Source organism: Monopterus albus, unplaced genomic scaffold (genome assembly GCF_001952655.1).
Source record: "Monopterus albus unplaced genomic scaffold, M_albus_1.0 scaffold155.1, whole genome shotgun sequence".
Lineage (NCBI taxonomy): Eukaryota > Metazoa > Chordata > Actinopteri > Synbranchiformes > Synbranchidae > Monopterus > Monopterus albus.
Genome location: NW_018128035.1, coordinates 207,752 through 220,152, shown reverse-complemented (window position 1 = coordinate 220,152; position 12,401 = coordinate 207,752). Strand labels below are relative to the sequence as shown.

The window sequence follows — 12,401 nt, the reverse complement described above, 5'->3', positions numbered from 1 at the left end:
CTCTGACAGCACAGCTCATTCATGCTGAACTTCCTGTCTGTCTCCAGTCTGTACTGAGGCAGGAACATGTGTCTGTTACAACTTAACCTCATTTATTTTTGTTTTTTTGCCAAAAATGTTGAGCACTTTTGTTAAAAAATAAAAAATACAGGCCAAGATTTAGTTGCGACTTCTCTTTTAAACGGTAAATATGAACATGTGTTGTGACATGTTGCAGCTGTCTTCACTGGCCACAGGGCTGATATTCATCTACCTCCTGATTCGAAAGTGCATTATCATTTTCTCTGACACAAAAACCTGCCGTGCATGAGTTCCACTGGTGACTCACTGGGGGAAATAAAAGGGAGCACTATTAAAAGCGAAGGCAGAGAACAAAACTTGTTTTTATGCTCTATCTGAACAAAGCCTGGACGCATTATGACGAGTGTTCCAGCTTCACTTCCACACATTTGTCTGTCACTGGCAGTTTTTCCTGGAAAGGCTTTGTTTGTTGCCTGTTTGTCCTGGTTACTAAGCGCTCCTCCTCATGTCTCTCTGTGTGTCGGAGCACTGAGCCACATCTCAGTAATTGCTGCATGTGGATATTTGAGGTTTCTTCCCCTTGAGATGATCAGCTTAGCTATGTTTTCATTTAGCACCACATCTACTGGGTGAACGCCTCAGTCATCAGAGGGCTTGACACAGACACGCAGGGCTGAACAATGTGCAACAGAGACAGCAAGACCAACGTTTCTGTCACGTGCTCATCTCTGAAGGCTGAACACGAATTGTCCTGCCATGCACGTCGGAACATTTTGTCCACCGATGCTGTGTTGCAAGGAAATAAAACCTTCTCAGGTGACTCCACGCAGCACAGAGATCCCAGTGTCTGACATTCTGGGAATAAGATCAATCAGATCATCAGGACAGTGATCAACTGATTGATCAGTGACCCTGCTGGCTGGACTTCCACCCAGTCAGTCAGGAGTCTGCTCTCAGCTGGCGCCATCTGTACAGTATATGTAACATATCCATTTGCATAGAGGCGAGAGAGAAAGATAAACACAGAGGCCCAGGCAGAGAGGAATCACGGACACAACAACAAGCTGCTACATCAGCGACTGCAGCTGATTGGCCATCAGGAGGATACTAGCTAGAGATGCACACCAGGTTTTGGGATCCTGGTGGAATCCTTCATGGAGGAGGATCTTTTACACTCCTTTAATTTTAACCAGCTCCTAACGTTTCCATAACAGTAGTGGATGGAAACATGTTCTCTTCAGATTTTCTCTACGTTCAGTTGAGCTATGCTACATTTGGATGGCGACACAGGGAAGTGATGCTTCACTGTGTCTGAATGTTCACTGAACATTACTGTACACCACTCAAAGTGTTGTTTGATTTGATGGGACCAGCCTCTGTTTAAACTGCAGTGACAGAAATGCACAGAAATAAATCCAGCATCTCAACATCAGATAGTTTTACACAACTTGCTGCATTTGACACTTGGATTTGTACTAACTGTGATTTTGTGCTGAGAGCGAAGAGTGTTGCAGTTTTTCACTTTGAGTTTCGGTGAAAATTGAGTCAAAGCTTCAAAAAACAACTGGGAGAAAGAGAGGGATGGATGAAGGAGGAGAGCGAGCTCAGTCTGTGTCACTGTCCAAGTGCAGTGGAGCGCAGCACGTCTCCAGGGCAACACATCACTCTCAATCTCTGACTTCTGTGTGTGCAGTGTGCACGCTTCTGCATGTCTGACTGAAGCAGGTTCCCACATGGAAGAACTGTTTATGTACATGCACAGTTGTGTGTTTGTATTTTTGTGCCAGTGTTTGTACTGTGTGTGTGTGTGTGTGTATGCGTAGGCATGCTCCAGGCCTTGCACTGTGGGTGTAAAAACAATGTGCATGTCCAGAGGTTACAGAGTGCTGCTGAATCCTGACCTACATCACGCTGCTGTAAAGACTGAGTCTCCTTAACGTCACTGCACCTTAGCTTTCACATGTGATGTTATCACACAATCCAGCACAACAACAGTGGTGTCAGCAGACATGACAGAGCGGCCTTCAGGGCGCGAGCTGTCCCTTTACATTTCAAGTTGACAAAATGGTGACACAATTCCATTTGATATTTGAGATCCCCTATTCTTTCCTGAATTCTCTGATGTGTGAGATAATACACAATAATTTGATTGGATTTGATTGATTTATTCTTTCAAGCATGTAAAGACAGTTGACATATCAACACACATAATTTTACACATATCCAACAAATGCTAATCCAATATCAATTTGCAGTTATGAAAAAGTGTTGACTTATTTAGTAGGTGACTGAGGTGAAGTATCAGTTACAATTAGCCGCCCAGAGCTCCTCCATGGCTGTTTGACATGACTACTGGCTGGAAAAACCCTTCTTCTAACCTTGGCTAGGCGGCAGGCGGGGCTGATTTACAGACCGTACTTTGACAACACAGGGTGGAGAAGCTGGAATAACAACAGGAGGCTGTAGGCAGCAGAGGGTCATGGAGGGGGGTGTTGTGAGAAAATATATCATTAACATATTTATCCAGATTTGAATGCTTCTAAACTAAAGCTTTGTCTGCAAAGCCTTCTGGGAAGAACTCATTTGATCTGTTTTTTTTCTTCATTATCTGTGTGATGTTGATGTTGTCACTGTTTGTAATGTGTTCTGCCCTAAGGTTTTGTAGTTAAAGAATGTTTCAAAGGTCTGCAGACATCCAACACTACAGCAGCTGTTTCTCTAATTAACACACCTTCGGCCAGAGGGAGAGGAAATAACCACAGAAATGAGCGGCTGTTTATCTCAAACACAATCCTGCAGGCTCTTCTTGCCTGGTCTCCTACTTATGCTAAATGTCAGATTTTAAAAAATCCTTTAATGAATCATATGCCACGTTATGTAATACAATTGTAGTTGTGTATATAAAAAAATCCAATGAAAAAAACCTCACTGACCTTGTGTTGGAGGTCCAACTCCCACTGTGGCACTGAGCAGCTATGCTGCCTCGGTCCTTAATAAAATATGTTACACAGCAGAAGCAGGGTAATTTGTAGTATGTCAGATCTCTAAACCAACCTGCTACCAACCCATCCTCAAAAGTTAAAAAAAGAACCAAATGCAACTATTACAGTGCTTCATGTCTGTAATGTGTGAACAGTGAATATTTTTTTAACTTTGCAATAAAGTGTTTGTTTAGTTACCTTTTATTCACTGTGCTGAGTTCAGCACAAGCCCTGACATGTAGTGCTCCCTGTCTTCAGGTCAAGACCCATGACCCTTCTCAGCACCACCACCGGGACGAGCTGCACTTTGTGGACGAGTACGGCCAGCCAATCGCTGTGCAGGTGGAAGGGAGAGGGGGACGTGGTCACAGGAGGCGGCAGTCGCATTGTGTAATTGAGTGCAATGCCCCGACAGAAAGACACTGGGAGACCCTGAGAGCCATGGGACTGATGGAGGGAGAGGAAGGCCGGGGAGATGGCTACAGTGCAGGGTAGGTGCCGCTGGAAGGACAAGGCCTGGGGTAAAAGACTGGAAGTGATGGGGTTTGGATCATGTCACCGGGGTCATCCTGTATTTTATGTGAGTATGAGTGATGTGCAATACCATTTCCTTCCTCATCCAATACCAAGTAAAAACCAGGCTGGTATAAGTGATACTAATACTGTGTGAGGCGTGTTCTTTTTTAAATTGAAAAGAGAAGACTAATAAGAGGATATATATATTTCACAGTGTGAAATTTATTATGCATTAACGTATCAAAATTAGCATGTGCACATGGATCTTCACTGTTTAGGATAAACAGAAAAGACTGACCTCAACTTAGTGGTATACAATATTTGTATAAAAAGGTACTACTATCTAATTGGTCTAAAACTGTTGGGGAGAAGCCGTGGTTTAGACTTAACTCTCCCGTTATTGGTCCTTCAGTCCGTCCGTCCTCTCTTCTCCAATCACCGTGGACAGCGCCCTAGGAAGGGGAAGAATACCTATACTACTGTAATTCCTACATACACACTCACTTCTTCCTTTGTTTTCACTTAATTAAAACTGTTTTGCCTGCGTGTGTGTGTGTGCATAACTGTTCTCCCTTTGAAGCTTTCTCATCTACGTCTAATCTATTTTAATAAACTTGGAGCCTTACCGTACCAAGACTCCTTTGGGTCCACCAGTCCAGAGGAACGATAAGTAACTATGAGCCCCCTTAGCTACAGCCATAAATCTAATGAAATTCAGTAATTTAGTGGACAAGACTTATGATGTTGCATTAGTGTTTCAGTGACTCACACGACCAGTGGTTCAGTGAACACATAGGGTGATATTCATAACTATATAAACATAACTGTGACATATAAGTATGTAAACTTATGTGTGCTATAAAATAAAACCATTCTTAAGTGCATAAAATAAAAATCACCCTAACAACTGTCACAAATAGTGAAAAACCAGATGAAACAGAGGCTGATGGAGGAGAGGCGACATAAGACGAATCTTTAAGGGCTTGCCACTTTTTTTTTAAGAGCAAATGGTGCCACCCTGCTCACAGACTGTGGACGGACATACAGCCCAGACACTGAACTGTTGGCGGTGCGACGATGTCCACACTTCATACATACAGGGACACTTTACATGACATCTTGGTTGCTGTTTACATCCCTCCACCCAGCAACTGCATATGACATCCACTCATCCCATCCACAGTTTTCCTTATTCTGCAGTGGCTCATGCATTTACTGGGCTGTCGTTTGCATATGACTAGAACAGGCGGAAGGACAAGTCGTTCCCATGAACAGGGCATCATTTAGACTGTCCTGGATAGCATAGGTACTGTGTCCCCTGTTGAATCAAAAATATACATTTACTCTGAATTAGCTTATGTATTTTAGATATCAATGTTTTAATGTGCGAACTGATCCTAGAACAGGAAATATTGGGATCGGAAATATCAGCATTTCAGGATTGATCCACACACCACTAGTGATTATGAAGCCTAGAGTAGCAACAGGGCCGACAGACAAAGGGCTACGTACCACAGTTCTAGGACCAACACTTCCCTATAAACACAAGTCTATGAGGACCTTTGATCAGCAACACCCAAAACACATCACACCTTCCAGGGCATCTCTTATTACGACACGGTTTTACAATACGTGACCCTAAACTCATCTGGAGACAGGAAGGTGTGAGGAGTCGTGTCCAGAAGAGCCCTGGGATCACAGACTGAGAGAGAAAAGACATGAATAAGTTTTCATTTCACTGCCAAAATCTATAATGAGAAATATTCATTTTTCATGAAAACAAGACTAAAACTAAACAAAAAGTAATATTTGAAAATGAGAACTATGATCACATTTTTCACCAGTGAATAAAAACTAGGTGATGGTGTGAAAAACATATGAATGGACATGAAGTCATCACCTCCTTATAAAACACCCCATGATCTGACTGCTTCCTCCGCACAGGCCTTACTATGGTCACCTGACTGTGTCACCTGACCCATACCCCACAAACCGTGGCATGATGATGTCAGCTGATGTCTATCCAGCCAGTAGCTACCTGGCCAGACCATCACATGACCAGCACCTGGGTCCCAGCTACCTGCCCAGCGTGTCCTACAGCCTGGACCACCTGGACAGGCTGGACTACCAGGTCATTTACTATGTTTTCATTTTCTTTTTTGTTAGGAACTTGTGTTCATTGATTACTATTGCATTGTACAAAAGCAATGGATTTACACTCATTAGTATTTGTTCTGTTCTAGAGTCCAGAAATGTTGCCCTACCAGCCCAACTCAGAGAGCTGTCTGATTGGCTGCTACGCTACAAAAGAGACAGAGCCTAAGAATTTCCCCAGACAGGTGACTTCAGTGGTTTGCATCACAGCCATTGTGTTTCTCACAACAACCTCTGAGCCCTCTTTCTGCCCCTCAGTCACTCTGACTTTGGCCGCAAAAGGAGTCAACTTCTTGTTGTTGTTTCATGCTATAGTGCCTCCTGTGCTCAGCACTCAGAGTGCAGCTCACTGTATAAAGGTTTTGCAGGTGACACATCAAACAGATCTTGCATAGCTGGAAGTCATGTATGTGCCTGGACCATGTCTGGGGTCTTATGCCACCTTTCTAACAACTTTGCTATTTATGTAGTTTTTAAAATCCTGGTAAATGTATCATGTACACTGATGTGATGTACTTTGTATTGTAAAATAATGCACTTTTCAGTTCAAACTTTCTCTTTCCCATTAGACCGACTATCGTCCTCCTTGGCGGTTGGACCGACCGTTTGGTTACCTTCCCCTCAGTGAGCTCGACAGCGGACTGGGATGTGGCCCTGATAGTCCTCACCACCAGGTGGCACTCTCTGAAGCCGAGACAGACGCCATGTCTTCGCTGCCAGGCCACACCCCTTCCTCCCAAGGCTCCTCCTCTTCCTCTGAGTCCCTGATCTCCTCTGAACCCAGTGACTCTGGCTTCCACAGTGTCAGCACCGGCGACCACAGACGACTGCACAAAATTCAAGGAAGCCACCGGCAAGCTCACCATCTTCGCTCAGGCCACTCTCCTCGAGAGCAGAGAGGACGGTGGGATTTAGAGTCCATCCCAGAGACAACTCCCATTCGCCACCCCGGAGCGCCACAGGCTTCCCGCTGCACTGTGGGTAACAGCACGACCACAACAGTTCATTTTCACAGAGCAGAGAGAAGTCCCACCTTACCCCGCCATCAGTCGCCACCCTCCCCTTCGACTGGTGAGTTGAACTCAATCATTTATCTGTGGAGATTCTCTGTCATCCAGGTTGTGGTATTTCCAAAGTGCTATAGATTGGACTTACTGGAGGTTAAGAACAACAAGCAAACAAACCTCAAGAAAGCTCAGCTATTTCCTTAAACTATTCATCTGATGCCATAGAAAAACAGTCAGATTCCAACTGATCTGATTGTTTGTCCCTAAAACCCAAACTGAGTGGTCTGAATGTTAGAGCACTCACTTACAGTATATGAGTGTTAGGGAAGATACTTAAAGGTATGTTGGTGCAGGTGTCATGACGATAGCATTGTCAGCCTGTAGGGTTAGGGCATGTACAATTTGTCAGAGAAGGAAAACATTGTAGACATGGAACCACTTCCTTGAGAATGAGGAGAATGACATGGAGCAAATCTGGAGAGCCTGGAACTGATGTAGTCTGTAATCACAGGGAACTCCTAAAGGAGAGCCACAGAGTGTTAGGGTCAAAATTATACCAACACGACAGCAAGAGCTTCCTGCTACCATGGCTGAAGGCAGAAATGTGTATTGATAACACTTTGTGCCTGATTACTTCTCTCTGTCTGCAGGTTGTCGCACTGAGCCCTGTCAGCGGAGGGCGCTATGGCTGGAGCAGCAGCACGGAGGAGGGGGGTTGATAGTGGCTCCAGGACGGAGTCGAACAATCACAGATCTGAGCGAAGGCCAGCACCGCCGTAGGGCCAGCCATCCCAACATGAGCGATCAAAACATTCTGAAACACAAACCCCAGAACAGCCATCCAGGAACTGCCAGCAACCCACTGGGGCCAAGGAGCAGGGCCAGTTATCCCAGCAACAGTCACCCCACCAGCCAGCTCAGCTTAGACAGAACCAGTCTGACCAGTCATCAGAGCACAATGAGAAACAGCCAGGGCACAAACTGGAGCAGAGAGGAGGACTCCCTGTCCAAGAGTCCTGGAGCTGGCTCCAGTGGTGTGTCGGACTGGCTTGGCTTTCAGACTCTTGGGGATCGCACTGGAAACATTAAGAGTCCCTCTGTTCCTTTCTACAGCACACTGGGAGCCCCGCAACCTAGCCCTCGCTCTCCACCCTCTCCACGCTCCAGACTGTCCAATCAGAAGTCAGTCCGGAACCAGCTGCTCAGAGCCCGAGCTTACCGATTGGCCAGGGAGCGCAGCGAAGTCACGACAGATGAGGAGGTGCGAGGAGAGGGGGAGAGGGCAGGGGACAATGAAGGGGAGGATGGCCGATGGGCGGGGCGATACTGGAGCCGAACAGAAAGGAGACGTCACCTGGCGCTGTCACGGCAACACAGAGAACGAAGAGGGGGAGGGGAGGAGCCAGTCGGGGGAGGTCAGGGGTCTCTGTCGTCTCAGATGGTGCTGGAGCTGAGCCACATGAAACAAAATCGACTGAGGAACAGCAAGCTGCTGGACGACTGGACGACGGTGGAGGAGCTGCTGACTCATGGGACACGAGTGGAGAGCGACAGTCAGCTCTGTCCCAGCCCTCTGTTGTCGGTCACTACCGTCTGAAGGGAAAACCTCCGACACACAATCCTACTATACTGTCAGTTACTGCTGAATGAACGTCCAGTCTGCCACTCAGGCCCAGACTCATAAAAGGTTGTTTGTGTGGTGAAAAGTTCAGTACTAAAATGAGTTCTTGGCATCGTGCATGGAAAGTGTGCTGACACCATTTATGACCATGCATCAGATGCACAGTGGAAATTACGTGAGCCAAACTACCTGCATCATAGTTGCGCCCAGCGCAACCAGTTTAACTCCCAGTCATTACCACAGGAAATCAGGAATCCTTTGAAGAGCAAAATCAAGTCAAAAATCCAAACAGCGGCTGCCATTGTTAAAAGAAACATTGAGGCGACAGGGAGGATGTTCTGAAGTTCACCACTCACAGCAGGGTGGTTCTACTGCTATAGCGGCTAGCCTCATAGTCTCACACTGACTTTTGACATCATCTTCTTTCAGCCCTCCAATCGCTTCAGCCGGAGACCATTAACCAGACATTAGTGAATTAGCTCACAAGCTCTCTCATAAGTTCCTTGCCACGTTAGCTTGCAGTACATGTTGTCATTAGGAGCAGCTGGGTCGGAGCAACACTCCTGTTGGCCTCCAACTAATTATGACTGAGATATAGGGAATTTTACAGCATCTGTTTCCCACTTGATGAAACGACTTAGAGAAGAAATAGAGAGAGAGAAATCTGTAGAAGGGCTTCAAATGTACAGCTGCTGGCAGCTACTTCTATAGAAACAAAAGTACAATCCACTCGGCTCACATAATAGATACTAAGTACTGTGTTCTGTCTGGTTTCACTGGGTAACAAACCGTTACAAATATATAACACAACAAAAGTAGATCATTTAACCATTTTGGAATAAGGCATAAGCTCTCTGGGGTCACCATCAGGGGTGCTTGATTTCTATTGGGCTGATACTTCATGAATACAGTATAAGCTCCCTGGCTGATTAGCTTACTGCTAGTGGGATAGCTCTTTGCTAGCTAACTCTCAGAGGCTAGTTAGCTCATTGGCTATCTGAATGATTTTATTTAATCAGGCTCACTGAGTGTTGAGAACAACAGTTAGAGTCAGACAACCGAACATTCAGCCTTCAACGCTGCCAATGGTGTTATATGGACAGGAGGGTGAGACCCACTGGACTCAACCACACGGTACATATGCACCTGAAGAAAAAAAAGCTAAAAGAGTAAAAATTGCACAAAGCTGCAGGTTTGGTGCTGATTCTCAGTGGGTTTAGCAGCACTGTCCCTTTCACACTGATCCATACTGTCATAAATCAGTGCTTCTCATCAGTGGCTGATGAGAAAATTTACATCACACAGACCAAGGGAACGCACATACTCAGAAAATAAAATCTGAGCTTTAATGAAACTTCTCTTGCAAAAACACAATAAAATTAAATTTGCCTCCCACTGCATTTCCAGTGAATCTGGATGTCAGTCACGTTATTTACTGTATGATTGGAATTTCTGCGCCTGGAACAATGGGAGACCTGGTAATCGGTTAGATGTGTCCAAAGAAAACATTGGGAAGAAAATTAACATCACGTTTCCCCTGCAAGTCTGAAGTGAACAGAACTGGTGGCACTTCTACCAAGGCTGGAGAAACTGATTCAGTCTGAACTGTGTTAAAACCAGCACCAGTGTCCTATAAGAACCTACGGGTTTGTAAAAAGTCACTGAAGAGCTGCCCGGGCTTCAAACTGTGCAGTGTTAACAGACTCACTGGACGGACTGGATTCTTCACACACCAGACTGTCTGTGCCTGCTACAAAATATCACGTCATCAGCTGTGTCGCCTTGTGGAAAAGTGTCCCCATCTCCGTCTCTTGTTTACTGTCTCTGTGCCATAAAATCGTAAAGTTGACTCTGCTCACTTTGGGCTCGCTGCACCTTTAAGTTCAAACAGCCTCTAAATCGCTATTTTACCACATTTGTTTTTAGCCTCCACTTTCTCCTGGGTGGTTTACCATTTTAATCTCCATGAGACAAACTTGTGGTGCAAATAGATGAGACGCTGTAGAGAGGTTCCCATGCAGCACTGTTTACAGTGGGTTTCTAGTATCCTGCTGCGTTTAGTGGTTACAGCTGTTTGAAAATGAAGTTTGGCCTGTTGTGCAATATTTCATACATTATAATTTACTAAACATGATCTTTTAAGGAAGAGTTTGACAGTTTTGGAAAATATCCTTATGACTTTTCTCAGTGAGAGACACTATCGAGTCTGTAGATTAAATACGAAGCCACAGCCGAGAGACAGTTTAGCAGAGTTTTCTAGCTTGGCTAAACCAGCTAGAAATTCTCTGGAACATAACGCCCAGTAAAGCTACAACTTGTTGTTTTTACACTTCAGTTTTTGCCTGGAATAAACAAACAATGTGCTAATTACTGAGCTTTAAAAGAAGCCTCTCCTCCTCCTGACTGTGGCCAAGTAGTGTGTGACATAGCAGGCAAAACATGGGGGAGACTGACTGACCACCACCCGGTGTGGCTCGGGGAGAAGACGCTGGTAGTCAGACTCTCTTTGCTGGAAAGACTGGGAGTCTGCTGGCACTTGGACAGTCATTAGAAATGATTTGTACCCTCCAGGTTTGCTTCCACGTTGTCTGGCCCACTGCTTGTGCACATCAGTGATACTGGTGGATTTCATTTATCTTTGGACAGAGCTAGGCAAACTTTCTCCCCCTTTCCAGTCTTTATGATAAGCTAAACTAACCAGCTGCTGGCCACAGGCTCACATTTAACTGACAGATATGAACGTGCTTAATCATCTCATCGAGCTCTGTCTAACCAAATCAAATAATGCTTTCCACACAAGTATTCCTTTATGTTTTTGATCCTGACATTTGTGAAAATCCGAAGTGGTAACACACACAGAACACAACCTAGACCTGCTGCATATCATGACGTTCAGTGTGTAGTTACAAAACAAGGCTTTTGTCCAGCCTGTCAGGGTTTCAGTGATGAAACTGGGGTTGTTATTCTTTTTCAAAATCTGCAGTGGGTCTCACTGGGGCTACACTGGTGTCTGTTCTGTGTCACAGGGGCTGCTAAACTCAGCATATGATTACAGGCACCACTGAAAGAAGTGGTCAGATTAATGTGATGTGTCATATAATTAAACTGTTCAATGCAATTTTGTTAAATATAAGAACGTCCATTTAGTCTTAAGATTCTGAAGATGGGTTTCAGGTCATTGGACTTGTCAAAATATCTGAGGATTTCTTTTTCTAAATCGTGTGTGAGTGTGTTAACGGCCATGCAAGAAGCAGAATATGTTAGTTTGATACTAACTCAGTGGGAGTGTTTAGCCAAAGACATTAACTTTGGTTTGTGGACAATCTACAAATACGGGCTGTAAGATGTAAAAATATATTTTATAATCATATTAGTTCTTATATATTTGATCCCTTGGCCTTGAATAGATGAATAATTCTGCCTTTCCCAGCACCCTGCCATGCCCGTGTACATACTTTAGTATGTGCACAGTAAACTAGCCTTATTATTAGTCCAAACCTAGCTGCCCCATCATGACTAGCACAGAACATGTTCCAGGGTTTGCCCAAAGAAGAATGAACACTGATGTCAATATACAGTCACTGTGTACATTTGTCCACAAAGTGGACTTTTAACAATTTCAAGTTTAGTAACTGAATTTGAATGACAAAAGGTTGCATTAGTAATGTACTATTGTAACGCAGCTCGTTTTAGCTGTGGCCAAATGAAGTCGTTCTCTGGATGGAGAAATCTCCAGATTCCTCCAAAACTTCTTCAGACTTTTCCAATTCATCAAATCAAATCAAATCAAATTTTATTTGTATAGTGCCAAATCACAACAAAAGTCATCTCAGGACACTTTACAAACTAAGGTCTAGACCTTACTGTTATCAATATTATTACATAGGGAAAACCCAACAAATCCCCCTTGAGCAAGCACTTGGTGACAGTGGGGAGGAAAAACTCCCTTTAACGGAAGAAACCTCCGACAGACCCCGGCTCTTGGTGGGCGGCCTTCTGCCTCGACCGGTTGGGGTGAGTGGATAGAGGAGAGACAAAAGAAGAAAAGCAACAAGACACAACAATCAAACACTGATCAGGTCGATGTGGCTGGTGACTGCT

General features: G+C 44.7%; 1 protein-coding gene across 2 annotated transcripts in view; it reads left to right on the top strand.

Moving 5' to 3' along the window:
- LOC109968630 (uncharacterized) overlaps positions 1-12,127 on the top strand; it is a 16,350-nt gene extending 4,223 nt beyond the window's left edge. Inside the window, exons 2-6 of one of the 2 annotated variants that reach the window (XM_020615016.1) lie at positions 3,261-3,493; positions 5,463-5,649; positions 5,762-5,857; positions 6,242-6,743; positions 7,330-12,127. In XM_020615016.1, coding sequence (XP_020470672.1) covers positions 3,261-3,493; positions 5,463-5,649; positions 5,762-5,857; positions 6,242-6,743; positions 7,330-8,276 — 1,965 coding nt within the window. In that variant the 3' untranslated portion in view covers positions 8,277-12,127. The other variant, XM_020615017.1, reaches the window with a different exon arrangement.
- The last annotated feature ends 274 nt before the right edge of the window (positions 12,128-12,401 follow it).